At 41.9% G+C, this 26,169-nt stretch overlaps 1 protein-coding gene across 2 annotated transcripts; it reads left to right on the top strand.

The window, feature by feature from the left end:
- Window positions 1-13: 13 nt before the first annotated feature.
- vps4a (vacuolar protein sorting 4 homolog A) lies at window positions 14-26,001 on the top strand. Of its 2 annotated transcripts, none has more exons than XM_079603025.1 (11): window positions 14-291; window positions 2,228-2,339; window positions 2,967-3,111; window positions 3,226-3,287; window positions 6,855-6,974; window positions 8,408-8,564; window positions 8,642-8,790; window positions 17,201-17,282; window positions 17,356-17,575; window positions 19,869-20,009; window positions 24,142-26,001. In XM_079603025.1, the coding sequence occupies exons 1-11, from the start codon at window positions 271-273 to the stop codon at window positions 24,241-24,243; spliced, it is 1,311 nt and encodes a 436-aa protein (XP_079459151.1). In that variant the 5' UTR covers window positions 14-270; the 3' UTR covers window positions 24,244-26,001. The 2 variants fall into 2 exon arrangements, with proteins under 2 accessions (XP_079459151.1, XP_079459152.1); XM_079603026.1 differs by lacking the exon at window positions 14-291 and adding an exon at window positions 1,337-1,448.
- The last annotated feature ends 168 nt before the right edge of the window (window positions 26,002-26,169 follow it).

Genomic DNA, 26,169 nt, shown 5'->3' with positions numbered 1-26,169 from the left:
GACATTACTACTTGTATTATTTTATTTTATTTTGTTTTAATCAAGCTAGGGAACAAATGTGAACAGCTTTTGTTTCCGGGGGACAGTGCTGTGGTGAACACTGGATGGTAGCAACTTCCTTTTTCTATGCTTACTTATACCACATAATATGAACCTTCATTATACTATTTTATACTATTTTACTGTTGTCGTTATTTAACGAGCAATTTAAATATAGTATAAATAGTAATAATAGGACACTGCAGTGAAACCGCAGGCGCGTGAGATGAAATGACAACGTCAACACTGCAGGTGAGTTTACATTAGCTTTAGCTTTAGCATATCATCATCATCCTTATTTAATAATATAATTTACTGAACATTGGCTGAACAAATAATCTGTAATTACTGGTCTTTCATAATTCACACACATCAGGGGGTTTGAAGGGTTGTAAACATGATATCAGAAATCGGCGGAGATATTAAAGGGACATAATAAGCAACCACAAAACAACATTTCAGTTCATATTAATGTATACGATATTTAATTTAATACTGAAGCGCTATCAAGCGAAATGTATTTGTAAATGTACAATGCATTAATGATTTTATTTTTGTAATGGCTGATGTAACGTTATATTACCAGTAACGTTAGGCCTTTCTAGCTGTCATTCTCTCGGTCTACAATTTAATGACAGCAAATCAAATGTACATGCAAGTGCTGAAAGTAAATAAGCATTTACACGTATTTTCAGTTTTCTTTACACCATATTTTCACTCTAAATAAAGAGAAAATATTGAATACCATTCTACATAAGCTGTTGGAAGGGTTTTGACACACACTTGTCTATTTGGAGAAGGGCCAAATATAAAGGTAATACAGTTTAAGTGAGATGTACACAGAATTTCTGAAACTCAATATACACATAAATCCTCCCAAAACATTTTGAAAACAGAAATTGAGTATAATTTGCAAGGTTACACTTTTATGTCCCTTCCTAACACATTGATTTAAGACAAAATGTGGACTAAGACACAAAGTTGGGTGAGTAATGAGTATTGCTTCCAATTTATTAAAAAATACTTGAATATCTTTAATATTTCTGGCTTGGAATAGACTTTTAAGTGTCAAGTCAAGTCAGGTCACCTTTATTTCTATAGCAGCTTCACAGTGATAAACGGGAAAATTATGTATTTTGGCTGAAGTCAGTTCAGTGCTGGTTCAGATCCGTTGTAAAAGATCTTCAATTATTAAAATACTTATTTTTATTTATAAAGCAGTTCAGCAAAAAAATGATATCATCCTCCAGCTCAGTTCAGTTCTCATACAGCAGCGTCAGTACAGTCAGATCAATAATATTGTTGAATATTAAGTGTCTATCAGGTGACAGAATGGAGAAAAAACCTTGGGAGAAACCAGGCTCAGAAACCAGTTCTCCTCTGGCCAACGAACGAACACGGTGTGATAAGTGAGAATACTTCTTTACAAATGGGTCTGTCAGTCTCCAGGAATAAAATGTTTAATTTTGGTTCCAAAATCTGATTCTTTTTGTCTGCAAAGAGGAACGTCTCATAAACAAATAATGTTTTGAACTAGGAGTTTGCCTAATTTCTCTCAATCAAAACAATTGCATAATTATAAAATTGTATATTAGACCCAATAAATTGACCCACAGGATAAAAAAAATTTTTTTTTTGAAATTTGAAAAAGTGTATTTTTGAACTCAAAATTCAAGATTTTTAAATGATTGTTTATGTAAATAATTTGTTACTTTTCAGAATTTGTACAGTAAAGATAAGCAAGCCAGAGTTTTGTTTTGTTGGAAAAGAACAGTGCAAATACGATCTGGTCTCTTATAACCAATAAAAATGGCCTTAAATATTAATATAGTGATATGAAAGTTGTTTCTGGAGGTATAGGCACACCAGTTTTCATTTGATATAATATAATCTTTGTTTACAGTCAAATGAATGAAGCTGCAAGCTTTCCAAAAGTCTTTTTTTTTTTTTGTCTCTTTCTTCAAAGATTAACTGAAAATTGTAATTTTGAACACCCTTCAAGAAATAATACATTTCTTAGAAAATATTTGATATAATTTGTTTTTCTCTAACCTGGAGGGGAAAAGAAAAGATTGAAAAATCGGACCTCTGGTTGAATTGGCCTGAAATGGCCGTTTCTAAATAATATTTTGGTCTGTCACCGAGTGACTATTTAAACCAGTAACTGTAAATGTCTTTTCTTGTTCAGAAAGCGATTGAGCTGGTGACTAAAGCCACAGAGGAGGACAAGGCCAAGAACTATGAGGAGGCGCTGAGACTCTACCAGCACGCCGTGGAGTATTTCCTGCACGCCATCAAATGTGAGTCAAGCTTATTGCTGAATGAAGTTATTGTCCAGCTAGTTTTAGTCAGTTTTTGATTGATCCACTTCCATTGCAAAGATCATTAGTTGGTTAGGGCCGGTAACACGACACCATTTTAACTGAAAACAGAAAACTTTTAACGCGTTCTGGCAGGTCATTTGCACGACAACTATGTAGCAAGTTTAAAAAAATGTTGATCTCTGTGTAAAGTTAAAAAATGTGAATCTGTGAAGACGCTGACGGCGTGCACATTCGTATTATGCGTTTAGTCTATAGGTATTATAATATATATGTGTGCAGGCGTGTAGTTTTTTTTTTTTTTTTTTTTTTACAAATTCACATCACCAAATGACTTGTCTGGCCTTAAAAATGTATAATATAGAATTATTAGTCGCTTCCATGCGAACTGAAATAATTTTTGACAACGTTTGATCTGTACAGAGGTAAAGGGAAGGAGACCTTCATAGGGGAGAGTCATAAACTATTTCCTTTCAGGCATTTTTGGGGGTTTCAGTTTTTTAATGAAAGTGAGATCGAACTAATTACATTTTCTCAAGATTCTAAACGTGTAAATGTAGCATTTCTTACCAAAGATTTTAAGAGTTCGATGCTTTTGTGTCTCAGATGAAGCACACAGTGACAAGGCAAAGGAGAGCATACGTGGGAAGTGTATGCAGTATCTGGACAGAGCCGAGAAACTCAAGGACTACTTGAAAAACAAGGACAAGCAGGGCAAGAAACCAGTGAAGGAAACACAGAGCAATGACAAGTTTGCCTTCATTCATTATTTGTTCTGCTGGATGTTGTTGATTAATTGAGTATAGTGCATCGCTCACTGTGTGTGTGTGTGTGTGTGTGTGTGTGTGTGTGTGTGTGTGTGCAGAAGTGACAGTGACAGCGAGGGAGAAAATCCAGAGAAAAAGAAACTCCAGGAGCATCTGATGGGTGAGTCTTGTGTTTCATTTTTGTTAATGCAACCAATACGACAATTCACCATGACGTCACGACAGCAATAGACGTTCTTCCGGGTGGCAAAAGCCGGAGCGTTCCTATGGCAACGCTAGTAAATTGCTTGGAAAGGAGACCCACTGTCGGCAGTAAAAATGTAATAAAAATCAAAATGTTAATTAACCCTTTAGAACCGAATGTGTCGTCGCCGACACAGATCAGCAAGCTGCGTTCATTGTACCGTAACTCTTCAGCCGTTTGCACTATCAAAACCATTCAAATTGCCCCTGACAGTAGACAACATGCGCGTTTCGGCAATATACGGCTTATTACGGTAATTTCATGCTTTCCGTCAGCAAATGATAGCAGGCTTTCTGGCAGAGCGGGAAGGAAGGATTCGAACCGAGAGATACGAAGCGCGGCAGGTTAGAGTGTTTTGGATTGCATAAAATAATAAAAGACACGAACAAATACATGGTGAAAGAAGTGGTAGACAGCAGAAGAGGGGATTGGGATGCTTTTTAATGAAACTTGGGAGGCGGATGGCCGTTACTTTTCCACGTATCTTTACATGTGGTTAGTTTCTTTCGTTCGTGATTTTTCAGTTTTTTTCTAAATAAAAATCGGAAAAATGTATTCTCGTTTTTTTTATTTTTGTCTATTTAAATTGTATTTACAAACTCACCAGACACAATAATGGTCAATAACTGTAATTTTTTTGAAAGCTAATCTTTTTCTGAAAAAGATGACAACTTGCACATGAAGATAGCACATTGTTTTAGAATTTTACAGTCATAAAATCAAAATATGTGAAAACCACCCATTTTAGCTTCAGGTTCTAAAGGGTTAAATATAATGCGTTTTTTATCATAATAACAACTGTATTTAATTATATAAGTAAAAAATATAATATTGTAAGCCTACACATAATTAGCTAAATACTTTTTTCTAGCCAAAATAACGTGCTATATGCTATAAATCATGGTCATTAAATGGCTTTCCTGAGGTAAATGTTATGTGGAAAATTCGCGTATCTCCCCCGTAGTGATAAAATAAAATAAAATTCTGTATCAAATTTATAGGCAGGACAAGTTGTTTATTTTAGGCTTGGTTTGTAGAGAATTACAAACATGCACACGTATATTCAAACACACATAACTATAGAATTAATCCTTGATGCGCACGTGAGCGCCATCAGCGTTTATCACAGGTTCGCGTTTAAAGTCTGTTTAGAGAGAACGGTGTCGTCTTAGCGGCCCCTAATTTAATAACTAATTATCCTTTCGACGGAAGTGAATCAATCAAAACTAACTTTAGCTGGAAAATAACATTATTCAAGAACCGCTATAAAGCCAAAACAATCTGTTACCTTAAATTATACGTTTATCTCTGTAAAGCAGCTTTAAAACAATCTACATTGTTAAAAGCGCTATATAAATGAAGATGACTTGACTTGACATGTGACATAATTGTTCTCCAGCTGTTATACTGACCTCTGTGCGGTTGAAAAACACTGATTGGTCGATATTATGTATGTATGAGGAATATACATTTGGGTAAGTTGCGTGAGAAAATGGATGTGTGGCGTGAGAGCGTGTGAGTCTCACGGTCAATGCGTGAGAGTGGGCAGCGCTCTTTTCCTTCAGGCAGTGACTGGCAATGAGTCTGATCTTCAATAAAGGCAAGTTTACTAATATAGTCTCAAATTTCCCCGGCTGAAGATAAATGCTCTGCCATGATTTTGTTGATGGACCGTTTTGAGAATAACGTTACACGAAGCAGAGTTGAAGGGCAAGCATGTTGGCAGCAGAAAGGTAAACGTTGGATGAATCATATAATTTAGGGGATCATTAAGATTTCCTACTTTTAGCCAGTGTTGTATAAAGTACTAGAAAGCAATACTTGAGTAAAAGTACAAGTATGGTACTAGAAAAAGACTTTGGTAGAAGTAAAAGTTACCTTTTAGAATATTACTTAAGTAAAAGTCTTAAAGTATCTGATTTATACTGTACTTAAGTATGAAAAGTAATTTTCTGATATTTAATGTACTTAAGTATTTTAAGTAAAAGTAAAAAGTTTTTTTTTTTTTTTTTAAGCAAGCGGTTAACTTTGATTGTGAACTTTATTGTGGATTTCTTATACTAGGCATACTATTAACTGGTACAACCTGCTGTTGTTTGTGTTTTGTAGCCTCCAGCCTGTACTGTACTTGTGTTATCGTTTATCTCCCACTCCATGTACCTTAAGTTAACTGCTCTACTAAGAAAAAATATATTTTCAGCCCTGGAGTTTCATGCCTTAGTCCGGCCCACTTTAGTTCCCGACTGACTATATTAAAATAATATAATTAAACCCTCAGTATATTAGTCTGCAATAGTGCACTGTTCTGTATAGTCTTCAGTCTTATAATTCATTGTATTTTTCAAAAATGTAATTTTATATTCAGTGCACTAGCCGTACACAGGGTTTTATAAATACAGAGGTCTCAAAAGTGATCTTGCTAGGGGGTTCGGGGGCATATTATTTTTCCACTGTCATTGGCAAAAAACATATGTATATCTCTGTTAAATAGGAATCCATTGTAATAAAGTTATTCTCATTCTGGGCACAGTATGCAAAAGGCTATTGCTCTACCTGCTCCCCTCTCTCATCTCCATCTCTCGTTCTTCTTCTCTCAGTCTCTTTATCTTTACCTGTAAATCTCCCCTTCCCGAAGCTGAGCTTTGATTACAGTCTTTGCAAACTGATTATTTATGTCGGTCGTTTAAAACTTCTATCGTAAATCAGCGGTTTAGTTTAGCCACTTGCATCTTATCTTGTGAAGCGTCGCGTTGGGATTCGCGCGCGGCCGCGGCTCGCGCTTCCATGGCGGGTTCAGTTTTGCATCCTCCTCCTTTGGCAACAAACAAGCATTACGCTGAAATAGAGTGTGCGTAATGTAATCTAGGAGCAGTGATTCGCCAAACCTCAAACCACATTTCTTCTGATTTTATTTTGTAGTAACGAGTAACGAAGATGCTTAGTGGAAATATAGCGGAGTAAAAGTATACATTTTATCTAGGAAATGTAGTGGAGTAAAAGTGAAAGTTGACATTCATTTAAATAGCGAAGTAAAGTACAGATACGTGAAATTTCAACTTAAGTACAGTAACGAAGTATTTGTACTCCGTTACATTACAACACTGCTTTTAGCACTACTTTCGATAAAACCCTACACCTTTTGCTGTATATCTGGCGGCGCAACCCCAAACACAACACGTTTTCATCATCGTTTCAACTTTGATCAACAACAATGTTTTTAACTATGTGACTGTTACCGCAGCTGGCTGGATCTCTTCAGTTAGTCAGTCGAAGCCGCTCGCGTTCTGCCACCCGGAAGTATCTTGGTGCCTATTAAAGGACAAGTTCGGTATTTTACACTTAAAATAAACCTAAAGTTCTCGGGACAGGAGCATGTGTCCAAATTTTAATCTTAACCTTTCTATTTCATCAGATATGATCTGTAAACAGGGCTAAAAAGTGTAAAATACCGAACTTGTCCTTTAATGTTATTGATGTCTTCAGGTGCGATTGTGATGGAGAAGCCCAATGTGAGGTGGAATGATGTGGCCGGACTGGAGGGCGCAAAAGAAGCCCTGAAGGAAGCTGTCATTCTACCCATCAAATTTCCACACCTGTTCACAGGTCAGTCTCAGAATCAATTATGTAGCGTTCACATGTTTTTCATCAGGAGAGATCGGGGACAATTATAAACACACAGAATAGAATGAGGCATTTATACAGCGCTTTCATATGTACTACTGTACACCCAAAGCGCTTTACAATCATATCAGAGGTTCTCTCCTCAACCTCCACCAGTGTGGCTTTCTTGTATTCAATTATTTTTCAGTTTAAATCAGAGGTCTTCAAATACGCTCCTGGGGACCCACTGTCCTGCAGAGTTTATTTCCTGCTTCAGCACACCCGTCTGTGATTTATTATTATTATTTTCTTCTTCTTCAGTCCTGAAGAGCTTGATTAGCGCAGGTGTGTTTGAGCTGAGCTGTGCTGGACAGAGGCACTGTGTCTCTGAATATGCCTTCTTCCATACTGTATAGTGAATAGGGTTGGGTATCGTTTGAATTTGAACGATTCCGATTCTGATTCCTTGTTTCGATTCTGGATCCTAACGATTCTCGGTTCCGATTCTTTTAAGGAATTCTTAAAAAAAAAAAAAAAATTTTTTAATTTTTTAAATGTTTTATATTTTATATTATATTAGGTATAAGTTTTAAACCTGCTTTTATCCTCTTAACATCCTTGATGTGTCATACAAGTGCCCAGCCATGTTAGATGATTTCCGACTCCAAATACCTGTATTTACATCCTGTTTTCGGTCGAAGTCCAAAGTAGTCGATTGTCGAGTTCACGCGCATAGGTTTAGTTACCTATGATCACGAGCGTGAACTCGACAATCGACTACTTTGGACTTCGACCGAAAACAGGATGTAAATACTGGTATGAGCGCTGGCTGATATAACATCATTTTTATTCATATCTTTCACATCTACTGCAGTCAGATTCACCGTGTTCACTCTGAAGGATCTCGCAACATGGCTGGGCACTTGTAATGACACATCAAGGATGATAAGAGAAATAAAAGCAGGTTTAAAACTTGCCCTATTGAAGTCAACAGGGTGCAAATTTTAAAAAGAGGATAACACGGTGTAGGCAACACCGATTTTTGTCGTTGTTCTCTGTATTAACAGCACTCCAAATTTACCAAAAAATGAGCTCAATGTTAAAAATGTTCTCCTTTAACGCTGGAGTAATGGATACTAAAAATACAACTTTGCCATCACAGGAATAAATAGCATTTGCATAAATTACATATTAAATTAAAAAACTGTTTTTACTAAGCAAAAAAGAATAAGAGACGCTTTCATTTCAAAAACATGATAAAAGCCTTAGACGGCGGTGTATGTTTCTTATAAATAATCTGTTCTAAATTAATATGTAAAAAAAAAAGTACCTTGATGTCCTTATGTCATTCTTAAGCTCATTCTTTTAATGACTCAAGATGCTGTTTTTTTCCCATTCTTTGCAAGACTATAATCTGTGTGTACATTGTGATGCAGGCAAGCGCACCCCGTGGCGGGGCATTCTCCTGTTTGGGCCGCCCGGCACTGGGAAGTCTTATCTGGCCAAAGCTGTCGCCACCGAGGCCAATAACTCCACCTTCTTCTCCGTGTCTTCATCTGACCTCATGTCCAAGTGGCTCGGCGAGAGTGAGAAGTGAGCTTCAGTCTCTGCTCCCTGTGCTGACCGTCTGCAAGTGCAGGACTCTCTGAATGATGTCTTGTGTCTTCCAGACTGGTGAAGAACCTGTTTGATCTGGCTCGCCAGCACAAGCCCTCCATTATCTTCATCGACGAGGTGGATTCTCTCTGTGGATCCAGAAATGAGAATGAAAGTGAAGCTGCTCGGAGGATCAAGACGGAGTTCCTGGTGCAGATGCAGGGTGAGAAACACTCGATGGCAGTTTGTGACTGCGAACACAAATAACAATATTACTGTTGCTGGAGCATCTACATCGTAAAACGGACACTAAACCCTTAGAACTGTCAAATCATGTTTTATCTGTTAGCATTCTTAATATATTCTATAGAATATAGTAAATGTATACCATGGTAAAGAAAATTATAAAATATATATTTTTGCATCACAGTGGTTCTTGTAAATATTTAATTTATTTTAATAAAAAAATGGGTTAAATATAGTAAAACACGGTAGGGTTACACTTTACTTTAAGGTGTCATTGTTGCGTCGTAATTATATATTTAAGTACTGAGTAATATTAAGCAACTACATGTAGGGGAGAGCCGGGACGATTGAAACAGCGCCTCCTGCCAGTTAAACCTGGTCATAGGAAAACCGCTGTTAAGGCTTTTCAACTAGTAAACACTCAATATGACTCAAGGAGGAAGTGTAAGATAATTAATTGTAAACGGATTTGTCTGTCTTCGTCAAAATAGCCTATTAGAAAGATTACACAGAATGCGCATATGCTTATCGCCTATGTTTATTGGGCAATAGAACAAAAATGGTTAAAATGATTTTTTTTAAATTAAAATAAATGACAAAATGCGTTTGTAACAATATGTACATAAGTTACGTGTCAGGTATTGTTCATAAAAACAAGCATTAGATGAATAATTGCCGTTTAAACTGTTATGTTCTCTTACGAGAGGTTCTCTCGTACTGCGTACTGAAAGTACGCACCGGGTAAAGTCTCTTTGCTCGAGATATTGAAGCCAAAATTTATCCTTAAATTTCTATATATTGTAAACGCAGTGCAGCAGCAGTCAGACCTAGAGCGGGCAATCTAGCGCGCTCATTGGCTGCTCCGCGGCAACTGCTGCAGCCTACCACTGAGCCCCTAGCGTGACGTCACGCCCAATGAGGGCGCTTCGCGCCCTCACGCGGCAAAGCCCGCCAAAATGGGAGTGGCTTAGCGTATATAAGGGGCCGTCAGGCTGCTAACACTCGATTTTCATCTCTTCAGCGACGCTCTACGCTTCGCTGACCTCCGAGAGAAGCCGCCGCCGTCGAATCCAGCGACCAGCCAGCTTAGGACAGCGCCTGAGGAAGCCGGCCGTCTTCGCCACCTTCAGCCGTCCGTGCCAGCTACGCTATCCGGCGACAAAAGTATCCTTTCTATATACCTCTCCGTGAGCTCGCCGCCGCGACTCACGTCCTAAAAGAGCAGGCGTTTGTACAAAAATGCCTCGTCTTTCCTGCGGTTCGTGCCGAACCGCGCTCAGCGACGGAGACCGCCACGTGATATGCGCTCTCTGCCTGGGCCGAGACCACGCAGCCATCGCTCTCTCGACGGGTGGCTGCATCGAGTGTGATGAGATGGCGATTTCGACCCTGCGGGCTCGACTCGCCCTCTTCGACGTCGAGGCTGTCGCTCCGCCTCTCTCCAGTGGCCCGCGAAAGAAGAAGCGCCGTGCCCAGAGACTCCCGGAGCCCGTCGCTCGCGAACGCTCGCCGGAACCTTCCCCTCGAGCTTCGCGTTCTCCTTCACCGCCCCCCCTTCCCGACGCGCAGATGACGGCTTCGGCCCTCACTGCCGTCGACACAGGGGACGAGGCGGGGGACGACGCCATCGACAGCTGTTCTCTCCTGGCGTCGGACAGTGAAGAGTGGTCTGGATCAGCACACTCCACCTCCTCTTCGACGCAGGAACCTGGCAAGGCCCGGTCTAATGTGGACGCCGAACTTATCCGCCTCCTCACCATGGCCGTCGACCAACTGGGCCTGGACTGGTCTCCACCGGAGGCGCCCGCGCCCAACAGGCTCGATGGGTGCTTTCTACCTAGCCGCCGCCTAGCGCCTGCCTCTAGGTCAGCACCCTTCCTGCCGGAGCTCCACAGCGAGCTCTCTAAATCGTGGAATGCTCCATTCTCCGCGAGACTCCGCTCCCCTGCTTCCTCGACTCTCTCCCAAGTGGACGGAGCCGTCGAAAAAGGTTACAGCCGGATTCCCCCAGTGGAAGAGGCGGTCGCAGTGCACCTTTGCCCGCCATCACCAAAATGGCGCTCAAAGTCTGCCCTCCCGTCGAAAGCCTGCAGGACCACCTCAGCCCTTGTCAGACAAGCCGCTTCCGCCCTGCATTCTATGGCTGTCCTCCAGATCCTCCAGGCTGAACTCCTCCGCCGTTTGGACGAGAAACGCCCGGTTCAGGACATCATGACGGATCTGCGCAGCGCGACGGATCTTTCCCTCCGCGCCACGAAATCCGCAGCACAGGCAATGGGACGATGCATGGCTTCGCTCACGGTAACGGAGAGGCACCTTTGGCTGACGCTCGCCGAGATGAGTGAGGCTGAACGCGCCGTGTTCCTCAACGCCCCGCTCTCCCCCGCCGGCCTCTTCGGCCCTGCGGTGACCGGGATTGTGGACAGATTTTCTGAGGTACAGAAAACATCTCAAGCCATGAAGCTGTTCCTCCCTCGACGCGTTAGCTCCGCTGCAGGCCGCTCCCAGAACCAGCCTCCTGCACGAAGCTCATCGCAACAGCGCCCATCGCAGCCTCCATCAGCTTCGCAGCAGCGACAGGGCGGCCGCCCTCGATCGCGCTCAAACAGCCGTCACAGACCGCCTCCCCCCCGGGGACCGCGACAGAAGATCGTGCTGAAGCCTGAGGCCGCGAAATCCTCCTAGCCACCGCGAAGAGGAAAAGATGCGCGAGTCCCGCCGCCGCCGCCGGACCGCCATCAAAGTTAGCCGCTCTGTCAGTCCCCTTAAACAAGGCTACTGCAGTTGTGTATTCAGCAGCCAACGAGCCACTCACAGTACACGCTCGCCTGCACACAAACGCCGTTTTCACGGCGACCCAGATAAGTCACAAAAAGAGTGTAATGTCTGTTCATACGGCTCACGCCGATTGTGTTCTATGTGTAGAAAATGTGCCCACTCCAATGTGTTCACCCCTACACACAAGCACGTCCCCCATATTTGTCACAGAGCCCACTCACATAAAGCGGGCACGTACCGCTCGAGTGTTAAATGTAGGACTTGTGCCCACGTCCCAGTGCCCACACCTACAAAATGTCCGCTCTGTTGTACAGTTATCTCGGGGGGCGAAACTAATAAAGCCAATAGGCCGTGTTTATATATAAGCGCTGCACATGCTCACGAGCACGCGCGCTCACTGACGAACACTGTTCCCCCCATATCGCTCACAAGCACCGCTGTTCGCGCCACAGACTATTCTCCGTCCCTAGCGACCGAGTTACTGAATGTGAAACGGCAGGCTGCTGTAACCAGCGAGCAGCATTACTCAGCAAACGAGGGCGCGCGCGCCGCGCTGATACCTCCGTTTCAGTTTCTCGAGCCCGCGCAGTGCGGCGCTCAGAACGCGGAGACCATTCTGCCCCTAGCTATGCGTGCGAAAGCATGGGAAGCGATCCCGGGCGTGTCAGAATGGGTGCTGAATGTTGTAAGACAGGGCTATACACTTGTTGTGGAAATTATTCTATTTGAAAAGTGAGGAGGAAAAACAGACAAGTGGAACCTTCGAAAAGTCAAAGTATCAAAAGTTTATTTCTTGCAAGAAATTGGCATTCACATACAGAGAACGTCTGATATGAGAAGGCAAAGGTCAGTCCCTTTTGCCAAGATTATATACCCTCAACACATCCTGAGTGGGTTGCATCTTGTCATAAAGATTTGTCTCGTTTACCTTAAAAGGAAACGTCTGTATACGTCCGTGTTCAAGATCTCGTCTAATCATAAATTCTATCTGAACAGAACAATGCCTTGTCTGCCCAAAAAAACCCCTCTCTCAGCCCCTGCTCTTTTCACACCTATTGCCTATCTTTAGTTCGAACAAAGCTACACACACACATATTTTCTTCACACTTGGAGTACAAAAGGTCACTTGCTACTTAGTTCTTCTTAGAACATATTGTTCCTGCAAGCTTATTCTAACTTATGCATCTCTAAATGTTTGGTTACATATTTTATTATTGTGCTTCAGCTTATATGATTATATTCCTTTAAATGCTTATGAGTAAATAAAAGTTCAACGTTAATACAAGTCGTATATATTCAAAAACACATCTAAAGTAAAATAAACACATCTAGAGTAAATGAAACACATCTAAAGTAAAATAAACACATCTAGAGTAAAAGAAACACATCTAAAGTAAAATAAACACATCTAGAGTAAAAGAAACACATCTAAAGTAAAATAAACACATCTAGGATTAAAATTTCCACCACACACTGCAGTTCGCTCGCCGTCCCCCGCGCTTCCGAGCCCGTACAGTGACGAGCGTGAACCCAGAAGTAGCACACCTACTTCGCGCAGAAATAGCAAAACTGTTATGCAAGGGGGCGATAGAGCCGGTACGTCCTTCTATGAGCGAGTCAGGCTTTTACAGCCGTTATTTTCTCGTGCCCAAGAAGGACGGAGCGCTCAGACCTATATTAGATCTGAGACATTTGAACAAAGCTCTTATGAAAAGACCGTTCAAAATGATCACGACCAGACAAATCCTCGCGCAAATTCGCCCGAGGGACTGGTTCATTTCTCTCGATCTGAAAGACGCGTACTTTCAGATTCAGATCATACCCCGTCACAGGCCATTCTTGAGATTCGCCTTCGACGGTCAGGTATATCAGTACACCGTCCTGCCGTTCGGCCTGTCTTTAGCACCCCGTACATTTACGAAGTGCATGGACGCGGCGCTCGCTCCCCTGAGGCGTCAGGGGATGCGAATACTGAACTATCTGGACGACTGGCTGATTTTAGCACAATCAGAGGCGGAACTCGTGTCTCACAGAGCTGTGCTACTCAGTCATCTGGAAAACCTGGGTCTCACGGTCAATTGGACCAAGAGCTCACTGCTGCCCCGTCAGTCAGCTTCCTTTCTAGGAATACAGCTCGACTCGGTGGCAATGACGGCTCGCTTGTCAACACAGCGCGCGCGCCGTGTTCAGCGTTTGGCCGCATCTTTCCAGAAAGACAAAGTGTTTCCCCTGAAAACGTTTCAGAGATTGCTGGGCTTTATGGCCTCGGCCGCAGCAGTGCTCCGGCTAGGTCTATTGCGTATGCGCCCCCTGCAACGATGGCTCAACGCTCGTGTACACCACCGAGCCTGGGCTTCCGGCGGTTACCGAATCAGTGTGACTCAGAGCTGTGTTTCAGCTCTGCAGCCCTGGCTAGTGACCGACTGGTATCAGCGGGGAGTTATGATGGGAACTGTCTCGTACCGAAAAGTTATCTCGACGGACGCTTCCAACCTAGGTTGGGGCGGGGTATTCGAGGGCAGACCGGTCTTTGGCCTATGGTCAGACACGGAGAAGCTCCTCCATATAAACTGTCTGGAGATGATAGCGGTCGAGTACACTGTGAAACACTTCCTCCCTTTTCTGCGGGGCCACCACGTACTGGTTCGAACGGACAACATGTCTGTGGTGTCGTACGTGAACCGCCAGGGCGGTGTCAGATCCAGGTCACTCTGCGATCTGGCGGAACGCCTCCTCGTCTGGGCTCAGCACCACGTGCGCTCGCTCAGAGCCACGCATGTGCCAGGACGCCTGAACGACGGACCGGACAGACTGTCCAGGAACAACATTCCCCTCGGGGAATGGTCCCTGCACCCTCAGTCAGTCCAGTTATTGTGGCACCGCTTCGGCAAGGCGGAAGTCGACCTATTCGCGTCGACAGACAACGCCCATTGCCTAAGATTCTTTTCGAAGAACGAGGACGCTCTGGCCCAGACATGGCCCAGATGCCCGTTATACGCGTTCCCTCCGGTCTCATTGTTACCACAAGTAATCAAGAGAATCAGGGAAATGCGTCACTCGGTGCTCCTCATAGCCCCCCGATGGGAGAACCAGACATGGTTCTCGGAGTTGGTGCGGCTGTCAGACTCAGCCCCATGGCCGATCCCGGTGAGGAAAGACCTCCTTTCCCAAGCCGGCGGATCGATTTGGCACCCTCATCCAGAGCTATGGTCTCTGCATGCATGGATAGTCAACGGGTACCCGTTGCTTTGCCAGAAGGGGTCGTGAACACGATCACGCAAACTAGAGGCCCCTCTACCAGGCGGCTTTATGCGTCTAAATGGTCGGTGTTTACTAAATGGTGCACGGACAAGGGCATACAGCCACAAACGTGCGGAGTTTCGTGGGTGCTTTGCTTCCTTCAAGAGATGTTGGACAGGGGCAGGTCCCCCTCCACGCTCAAAGTATATGTCGCGGCCATCGCAGCGTTCGCCGAGTCGACGCTCGGCCAGGCGATAGGAAGGAATGAGCTCATCATCCGCTTCCTTAGAGGAGCCAGGAGGATGAATCCCCCACGGCCCCCCTCGGTTCCTATCTGGGATCTTTCCCTGGTCTTAGAGGCCCTGAAAGCGCATCCCTTCGAACCGCTACACTCTGTGGAGTTGAAGTACCTCGCGCTCAAAACCGTGTTTCTGATCGCTCTTGCATCAGTTAAACGTGTGGGTGACTTACACGCGCTCTCTGTGAGTGCTACGTGCCTCGAGTTTGGACCTAATGACTCTAAAGTCATCCTTAAACCGAGACATGGTTATGTCCCCAAAGCGATCGGTACCCCGTTCAAAGCACAGATCATTTCACTCTCAGCTTTGCCGGCATCGGGCAACGAGGTCGATGCGAACCTCCTTTGTCCTGTCAGAGCACTGAGAATTTACGTCACGCGCTCCGCCGCCTTCAGGCGCTCGGAGCAGCTTTTTGTTTCGTTCGGTGGGCGCACCAAAGGTCTCGCCGCCTCGAAACACAGCCTATCCAGATGGATAGTGGACGCTATTGTTGCGGCTTACGCGTCAAAAGACCTGCAATGCCCCTTGGGCGTTAGGGCTCATTCCACCAGAGGCATGGCCTCTTCGTGGGCTTGGTCCAGCGGGATTTCTATTCATGACATTTGTACGGCGGCAGGCTGGGCCTCCCCGTCTACATTTGTTAGGTTCTACAACCTAGAAGTCCCCGCCTTGCAGGCTAGACTCCTTTCAGTCTGAAAAAAAAAAAAAAAAAAAAAGTCCTAGCGACTCACTCGTGAACTGCGCTACAAGGGTAGATGTGTTCAGTATAAGACCGGCAGTGCCGCTCTGTATGTATATCCCCTCATAAAGTGCTTATGTACAGGTGCGAGCCCACTCTGTTGGCCACCTAAATTTCACTTATCCATGTCCCCCGGGGCGTTCCCCCCTGGGATTCATATAGTGACTGCTTAAGCGCACACGGCGTTTACAAGGGGTTCCCGGTGCGTACTTTCAGTACGCAGTACGAGAGAACCTCTCGTAAGAGAACGTACTCGGTTACCTAACGTAACCTCGGTTCTCTCTAGAAGAGGGAACGAGTACTGCGTTCCCTGCCGTGTCGCGCTTCGAGCTCATTTCGCTTCAGTGATGAAAAAATCGAGTGTTAGCAGCCTGACGGCCCCTTATATACGCTAAGCCACTCCCATTTTGGCGGGCTTTGCCGCGTGAGGGCGCTTCTGCAGCAGTTGCCGCGGAGCAGCCAATGAGCGCGCTAGATTGCCCGCTCTAGGTCTGACTGCTGCTGCACTGCGTTTACAATATATAGAAATTTAAGGATAAATTTTGGCTTCAATATCTCGAGCAAAGAGACTTTACCCGGTGCGTACTTTCAGTACGCAGTACTCGTTCCCTCTTCTAGAGAGAACCGAGGTTACGTTAGGTAACCGAGTACGTTTCATCCGTCCCACCCCTGTGTTGCAACCGTCCCGCCGGGGAAACAAAGCACAACTACCGTTCAATTTTTACTTAAATCATTCTATATTTGTAATAACAGATGATACTAAGAGAACACATATGTGAGTTGTTGATCACACACAACAACAAAAATCGATCTGTAACCTTATCTTAGAAAATTACGTTTATCTGAAAAGTGTTTCAACTGTGCCGGCGCTCCCCTACTTACTATAGGATTAGGATTTGTTTGAGGATTAGTTGCATGTAATTATGCATAATTTACTGTTGTTACTATGGTAAGTACATGTAACATATGTAACAAGGACAGGGTAAAAGTGTTACCCACGGTAGCATTTTAAAACGTGGACATTTTTGCACATTCCCTCATTAATAAGAAGAGACTGTTTAGATACAATATAGTTTTTGTTGCATTTTGTTTTTAATTATACCAGTTTTATGAGCTCCCGTTCCATCGGGTCAGAACTGGTGGGGGAATTAAACTGGAACCGGGAATACGACAGGTGTATAAAGGTTTTGAATGTAGTATGCGGGTTACATTTTAAATATGATTAAAAATATTGACCCACACACAGAATGTTGCAGGATTTCCTCATAATCTTCTATAAGCTCATCTGTCTTGACATCGTGTAATGGTTTTCTGGCGTCTCTCTTTGGCAGGTGTTGGTAATAGCAGTGATGGGATATTAGTTCTCGGTGCTACTAACATTCCCTGGGTCCTTGACGCTGCTATTCGCAGGAGGTCAGTGTAATAAATGTAAAACACAGATCATGTTCTACACCCGTGTTTAACCGGTCTCCCCGCGGTCTCGCAGGTTTGAGAAGCGCATCTACATCCCCCTCCCCGAGGAGCCTGCGAGGTCGGCCATGTTTCGCTTGCATCTGGGCAACACTCCTCACAGCCTGACCGAGGCAGACCTGCGGCAGCTGGCCCGCAAAACAGACGGGTATTCTGGAGCCGATATCAGCGTCATAGTACGAGATGCTCTCATGCAGCCGGTCAGGAAAGTGCAGTCCGCCACGCACTTCAAAAAGGTAACCACAGTTATCAGCGGTGTCAAGGTCATCAGTTAGGAAATAAATGTGTTTTAGCTCAGGGTGCAATAGATCGTGTCCAACTGATAAACTTTCACTCTATAATGGTTCAACTTAACAGTTAATCAGTGAATCACATGCTGGATCACGGATCAACTGCTAAGTTGAACCATTATAGAGTGAAATTTTATCAGTTGGACGTGTTTTCTCCTGCCAATTTACACATTCAAACTATTTTTAAATGCGGAAGAAGAGGCGAAGAAGAGGGGGATATTAAGAATATCTTCTTCTATTATTTAGTTATTTACAGTCATGCCAATAAAGCACTATTGAATTGAGAGATACACTTCAGATAAGCGCTCGAATTCTCTTTCGGGTTTCCTTGAACTTGAACGGACACACACACTCTCAAAATACACGTCTCAATACCAGTCTTGGCAAGTAGTCTCTCGGTTATGTCATAAGTAAACAGTTGTGATAGAAACCGGATGTTTTTCAGTTTATTCGGTCTTAAAGTGAAGCCTAATATTCCTTAATGTTAATAAAACAACAAATACATCCAGAGTTTTGTGATCAGTTGCACCACTAGCTCCAGCTATAAGCAGCTCTATTATTCTACTCTATTCAGATCAATGTTGTTTCAATAACTGTCAATGTTGCAAATTGCGTCAACTATAAAACGACTTGAAAGGCTCAGCAGAAGACAACAGTGCCATCGTCCATTCAGTTCAGGTCAAAATCAACTCAATGAGAAGAACTGATGCCAGGGGTGCAAACAGCGCGCTTTTCGGCGCCTCCCGGTTTTTTCACGTCAGTTTGGGTGACTTGTGTGAATCGTGCAGATCCGAAAAGTTTTTTTTTAAGGGGGGGTTTAGGGGGTCTGATTATAATTTAACCAACAGTAATTCTGGATTGCGTCCACCAACAAGTAAATAGGAAATAAGCGAATCAGAACACTGCGCGCCAAACCAGCAGTATGTGCGCAAGCGTGAACCACTAGTGTTTCTGTCTCACTCTGGATCTGCCACTGCATCACATTTCTCTCTGCGTGGCGTGTAGTGTCCGTTTTTATGTCGGCTCTCATGTTAACTGGTTAGAGCACAATGCCTGCATGACACACACACTTCTCGAGCTGCGCCGAAACCGCGTGCTAAAAATAGAACCGCAACCGACGCCTATTTTTCACGCGACACGCAAGAGTGTTGGAAGTTTTCAGACATAATAGAAGGCGCAAATACATATTAATAAATTACATTTTGATGCTTGAAAGTCTCTCGGTTTTGACAAATGCATATATAATTGTAATAAAAAAATAGGCCTAATTATCGATTTTCAAATATTGCCCCTGTCAGAACTAAATATTCTGTAGCCTATTTTGCCGTCAATACTGCCGACGTTGTCTTTGCTGTATCAGGCTATATTATGTTTAACATCCAAATGTAGATGCTCTGTCGGCGCACAGAGCCACGCAGTCGCAGACAGCACGTGAAGTTTCCTGAACACCGAATTCCCTTTTCTATCTTATCTATTTGTGTTTGAACAGACATGTGCACGAAAAAATAAGCCAGTGTCCGTCTCAACGAGTTTCCCTGTAAACGCAGTCAAAACGGATGCGTGTCATTATTACCAGTATTAGATACGAATTAAGGGACAGCACCCAATATACCTGCAGCTGTTTGTGTCACCAAAGTTAATCAAACAACAAAAGAGAAAGAGAAAAATCACGTTTTGTCAAAATATAAACTATATTAATACTTAATACAGCTAATTTACCTGAAAAACAGAAAGCACTGCTTCATTTCTTGTGTATTTGTGTTTTATTGTATTTATATTTGTATTTTGTTTATTAGTTTCTATGCAGATGCACTAGGCCTGCCCTACACAATTACCCCAATCATCCTAGAATTATTAATTCTTTACAAAAAGAGCTATTCAAATCATCAGGTGAAATTGTTTTCATGAAATAGCAGTAATATATATTTGTATAATATATTTGCCGCAGGACTAGGGCTTCGATTACCTCTCTCTTTTTTGACCATACATGTGTTTGCACCCCTGTGATGCACAAGGATGATTGAATTGTACATCAGAGATACAGTAGCTTTCTATTGCGTATCTGGTTTGAGACCGCTGATGAATTAATAACATGAGTTATTACATGCATTAGAGGGGAAAGTGACGAACTAAAGACATAATTAGTGTGTGGCTTTTAAATGAACGGTTAAATCTGTAACCTCAAACTCGATGTTCTAGAAGTGTATTTTTAGGGTATTTTGCTCTCTTTGCTCATCAGGTGCGAGGGCCGTCCCGCAGTAACAGCTCTCTGATGGTGGATGACCTCCTGACCCCGTGTTCTCCCGGTGACCCTGAGGCCATAGAGATGACCTGGATGGACGTACCAAGTGACAAACTACTGGAGCCCATAGTGTGCATGGTGAGATCAGTGACTTCTTTTCACATTAAGCTCTGAACTCATAATGTGCTAAGTAGACCAGACATAAGTTAGGGCTGCACAATTTATCGAATTTTAATCACGATCAAATTTCGATCAAATTCGTGTGATCGTGCGATATATAAAATGCGTCATTCCGTTCATAGAACGCTCCATATTAAAGTTTTTTATTTTTTTTTGCAAAGCCAATCTAGCGCTGGCTCCATGACGAGCCAATAATCAGAGTGGTTCCCTGCACCGCGCAGCTTAAGGCAAGTTCACACTACAGGATTTTAAAACGTCAGGCTGAACTGTGCAGTTCACACTACATGACTCGCTCTCTGTGAAATCAGGAGTGTTCAAGTTGTTGAGCTGTTCACACCACACGACACAGCGTGATTGATCCGCAACAGGAGGTAACTCACTACACGAGGTGACAACAACTCTGTCACCCAACGATTCTATCTTGTCTACAAACCACGTTTTATCATGAAAAATCACGCGATAAAACAAACCGGAAATGACGCAATACAGCACGCGCGCCACTACCCAGCGAAGAAGAACACAAGTACACAACACGCGAGTCTTTGTTTGAATATGGACGTCAGACAGAAATTAGTGCTGCAAACTGTTTGCGCGATGATTTTCTCTGAAAAAAAAGAAAAAAAAAAAGCGTATTTTCCATAGACAGTATATAAACGGTATTTTCCCAGTGACCTCAACCCATGCTTCATGACATCACATGTGGTTGAGTCGTGCAACAGCTCCAGATATCTAGTATGCTAGATATTTTTCTGGGCTCGGCGACGCGTCTGCGAGGGGTCTGCTTTCGTCTTGATGCGTTGCGATGCGTTGTTGGCGGGCGTTCATTGGCCGCTAATCCCCCGCGATTTGCACGCGATAACAACCCGACCTGTCGGCGAGCTCAACGATTTGCAAATCGGGCTTAAATCGGGCTTAAATCCTGTAGTGTGAACTAGGCATTAGTTTCTAGATGTAGAAACTTTAATGTTTTGCCGGACTGGACAAAAGCAAAGCGAACTGGGCGAGAGACCGAGTGTGTCTGCGCGCGAGCAATAGTGCGCGAGAGATTTCAAATAACAATGACTAAATTTTATTCACCGACATGGGGATCCCGCTTACATGGCTACCTACCAAATAAATCAATAATTTGACACAAAATATTGATTTAAAAAGGAGTTTATTGATTTAAAAACAATTGTATTGCTTCCGTTGAAGGACACCGTGTCCATGGCAACGGTGTGTTATCTAGAAATAACAGACCGCATTCTACATTAGAATTGAACCAAGCCATGTAATAATAGGTAATAATAATTATAATAGAAGATACTATCTCTAGTCTATCCTAATATTAATTATAATTACAATGTATATAAAATATAAATAAAGAATAAATAAAAATAAATAATTTATTATTTTATATTGTAAGGCACACGCGCGCAATTCTATATTGTTTGTTTGTGTGTTGTAAATTTTGATGTAAATTGTCTATGTAAACTTAGCTGCCTATCTTGGCCAGGACACTCCCGAAAAAGAGATTTTAATCTCAGTGAGTTTTCTTCCTGGTAAAATAAAGGTTATAAAAAGGAGATGCACTGAATTTTGGTGAATAAGAGGACCCATTTTATTTTGATGCACATATTTGTACATTAGCAGGAAATGTAGCACAATATGGACGTGAAAGCAGTTATCAGGGATGTGATTTTTCCGGATTAATCCGGAATTCCGGATTTTCCGACCAGAAAATGTGACCTACGTGAATCATGCAGATCTGTAAAAAAAACAACAACAACACACACACAAAAAAAAGGTGCTCCAAAGTCCAAACCGCGTAGCGCGTGCATGACAGAGGGAGAGAGAAGAGAGCAAGAGACCGCGCGCTGGTGCCTCATGAAGCACATGTAAGACAAACTCTACATTATCCCGCTTATTACATGGCTACCTACCAAATAAATCAATAATTTGACACAAAATATTGATTTTAAAAGGAGTTTATTTATTTAAAAACAATTTATTTTGCTTCCGCTAAAGAAAATAGTCCATCTCACTTTTCGTACTCAAGTAGAAGTACAGATACTTCTGTTAAAAAATGCTCTGATAAAAGTAGAAGTACTGATTTAACTTCTTTACTCAAGTTAAAGTACCAAGGTACAGGCTTAGAAATGTACTTAAAGTATAAAAGTAAAAGTAGCCATGCGAATGATAACCATTTTTTAATGCAAAGCTAACGTTACCTGGACCACACAAATCCTAGAGTGCAAGCTGAGAAACCTAAGTGGATATGGAAGAAGGGTTCTTTATAAACATTGCCTACATTTTAAATGGTCTCAGTATATTTTCCTGCTTTTTTGTCCTTAGCCAATCACATGCCTGAGTTATAATTAGCCTGTGACACTAACATTTGTTTTGGTTCATATCAACAAATAATCGTGATCTCAATATTGATCAAAATAATCGTGATTATCATTTTGGCCATAATCGTGCAGCCCTATTATAAGTACTAATTATTTCACACATATATAACCATAGAAATTAATGATGCTCCGAAAGGAGAATTCTGGTCCAAAACCAAAAAGTCTGGATGCACTTGGCCGAAAACGATTAAAAATGATTTATTATTTTAAATGAGCTTTTTTTGTATAATTGTATTAAAATTAGACTTTTTAACAAAATTCAATAATGTTAATGATACTGAATAAAAAAGTACAGTGTGTTAAAAGTAACACTAAAATTGGACAGAAAATATAGTAACTATTTCCCCGCCAGCGTTTGCCGGCCATTTTCACGAAAACGTCATGGCCCACACTGAATATTGTGTTGCATGAATATCTGAACATGCAATATATCAAAAGAAAGAACAGAACCTTTTCTTTTAAACTAACAATTGTATTTATTTATTCTAGCTTCATGCATTCTTTTATATCAACATTTGAAAAAAAAAAGCAACATTTTGAGCAAAAAGCGGAGAAAATCACGTTTTTGTCAGACTACATCCAGATGGGATTCAGAACGATGATCAAAACACAGATGAGTAGATCGAGTCCATCAACACCTCAACGCTTCACAGTCCTGTAGCTCGTCCTGGCTCGAGTTTTGATTTTTATGCTGTTTAATGTTGATGATCGTGTTATCGTGATATCGCTCGTTTCTGCTTCTTCTTCGCCTGTTTTGATCCGGAGATTCAGTACTTATTCAGAAGATGTGTAACAGCGCCCCCTACCGTATAACACGGAAAACCGGGATATTCTGTCAATGGCGGAGAAAGAGTTAATATTAAATATAAATATATTATTCTTTATTCAATTATATGCAACACAGGCGAGGGGCGCCCTATATTTAAAGAACTGATTGGTCAGATGGCCTAGTCAGTTGTGATTGGTCGACGGCTTACAGCACGTGTCAGAAACGAAACGATGATTACAACTTCTGCTCTTCCTCAGCACTAGATTCACAGCGATACGAACAGTAGCGATGGTGTCGGTTTAACCGGATCAAGTCTTATTGTTTGGAAGTGCATACAAAGTGGATTTGCTTTCACAGTGTCTTCTCGACATGAGGAAAACACAAACCAAACGTTTCCAGGCCTCAGCTACAACTACAGTGTGTGAGGGTCACAGTAGTTCACGGGCAGCCAGTGGAGACCATTATGCAAATCTTTTACAAACCTGGGTTTGTTCAGGAAGTTACCGCACTGAAGACCGCTAGAATTACTGATGTTTCAGGTTTTCACAATCAGACTAACTCAATTTGATATTTGAAGACCTTTTACATTCACACACAACTACATTAAACGGCTATAAGGTAACATCCAAAAAAAGACACAATAGGTGTATTTTAATATTAAAAGTTTTGTGTTTAAAACTTTAATCTCATAGCATTATGTATGTAATGGAAGTGTAAGTACATCTAAATGTCTTATATTCATCTTCTGCAATGTGGAAATACTTGTGTACAGTAAAATGTGCAAAGAACTTGACATAAATGATGATATATCTAATAAAGCTAGGAAAAATTGGCTTTTATGAAGGTGAAAATGCCCCTGGAAATCAGTTTAATGTGTCAAATACACAGCTAATGTGCTGTTGTGTAACGGAGTGTGTGTGTGTGTTTGCAGTCTGACATGCTGCGCTCTCTGGCCACCACACGCCCCACCGTCAACAAAGATGACCTGCTGAAGGTGAAGAAGTTCACAGAGGATTTCGGACAGGAGGGCTGAGCCTCCACATGCTCAGTTCACACACACCGACTCATGTGTCCAGCAGCTGTCCCAACTCAACCAGGACAACCACTGTAACTGACCAGCAGGAGCATGTGACCTAACACCGCCCAACACTACTGAACATCACACTCATCACTTTAATGTTAATCCAGAAGCATGAAGCTTGCTGTACATTGTTTTATGTTTACATGATCAAATTAGTTGAAGTGTTCATTTCATGAAGTTGTTTTGCCTGTCTGCCCTTTAACATTTCAGCTCTGAGTATTTATTTTAATTTATTCTCTATAAGCTCCTCCAGATCGCTTTGAGCTTGATCAGTATCTGTTGTGTCCAGCGCAGTATTGCAGGACTTTAATTTCTGAACGCCGCCTGGGTCGATCTCACCGAGACGATGCCCGGGTCACTTTCAGCCCTGAATTAAAAGGAAGGAAATGTATTATTTATGCTGATGATTTTTATCTCTAGATATAGAAATTTGCTTTATGAAAAAAAAGTGTCACAATGCAAAATCTTAATGGTATTAAAATAGGCTTGATGATCTTTATTCATATTGTAAGGAAAGAAAATCAAGCCTATTTTCCAGATTTTCCCCCTTTTGTCTCTACAGTGAATACATTTGCCAGCCTCGCCATCAACATTTCACTGTGTGTTATTGATAGCTGAAGAAAACCACGCTGACCTGATAAAAAATGACTTTTAAAACAATGTGTGCAGCTGTATTTACTTCAACCGATCCGATCTGCTTAAAATGGATACACTTGTCTTCTAACAATAGTTGTTACATTAACAATTTTGATTTAATCAAAGGATAATTTTCTCTGAACATGCTGTGTATGTTTTCAGAAAGGGAACATAAAATGTTTCGGAAAAATGAAGAATGCTGTGAAGTAAATATGTAGAGTTAAACGGTTAGTTCACCCAAAAATTTATATTCTGCAATAATTCTTTCCCTCGTGGTGTTCTAAACCCATAAGACTTCGGTTTCATAAAACATCTTCATTTGTGTTTAGAAGATTAACCAGAGAGATTTCTGTCCCTTCTAATGAAAGTCCAGGTAACCCAAACTAGAAAGTGATTTAATCCAAGTCTTGTGAAGAGATATGATTGATGTAGATGATGAACATTTCATTTAGTCTTTTATTCCTGATGAAGAACTGACGGTGGAAATATTGTGCTGTTTATTAATAAATGTTTTTGGAGCTGTATGCGAACATTACTCTTTTTATTCTTATTCACACACACACACACGCACATTACACATGAAGCTTGTGTGTGCAATGAAAACCAATGAGGTTTGTTCTAGTGTGTGAGACACGCACATGCTTCTGTGGGTGTGTGTTAATCTTTTTATTATTATTAATAAATGCTTAACTTTTATCTGTTTATCATATAAAGTGATTGTATGTTCACATGTATACGTTTTACAATGCCTTAAGGTTTTGGTTATCTGGACTTGAAATGAAATGACAATCTTCTCAGGTTTCAACACTTTAAGCGGTGTTCAATAGACATGAAAATGCAATTCCGAACTTAAATGGTTGTAATTTAAGAATGCTTTGGAATATAGATGTATTATTGGTCTTGTTTTAAAGAAGACATTTGGCAGATTTTTGTAGAAGTGAAATAAATTATGGAAATTAAACAGAAAAAAAGTTATAGAAGTTTGAGTTTATGAAAATGTACAATGTTAAAATTTAATTATTCATATTTTACATAAAATATATATTTTCAAAACCTGGTGGACTCTAAAAATGCAAAAAAAAAAAAAAATCAAAGCCAAAAATCTGAACAAGTTGTTTTTCAAATTTAAGGTTGATACTTCAAAAAATATGACATTACTGCCCATATAAGGGCGCCTCCATTTCCATGTGTTGTTTGAGTGATCTGAACCATTATTTTTTACAATTTTCATACAATTTATGA

This window comes from Phoxinus phoxinus, assembly GCF_949152265.1.
Source record: "Phoxinus phoxinus genome assembly, chromosome: 25".
Taxonomy (NCBI): Eukaryota; Metazoa; Chordata; class Actinopteri; order Cypriniformes; family Leuciscidae; genus Phoxinus; species Phoxinus phoxinus.
The sequence above is the reverse complement of the archived record's forward strand: the minus strand, read 5'-3'. Positions and strand labels throughout refer to the sequence as shown.

Coding starts and splice junctions, on each gene's coding strand:
- vps4a (XM_079603025.1), top strand. CDS start 271: ATGACAACGTCAACACTGCAG. Junction 8,565..8,641: donor TGGCTCGGCGAGAGTGAGAA/GTGAGCTTCAGT, acceptor TGTGTCTTCCAG/ACTGGTGAAGAACCTGTTTG. Junction 8,791..17,200: donor GTTCCTGGTGCAGATGCAGG/GTGAGAAACACT, acceptor TCTCTTTGGCAG/GTGTTGGTAATAGCAGTGAT.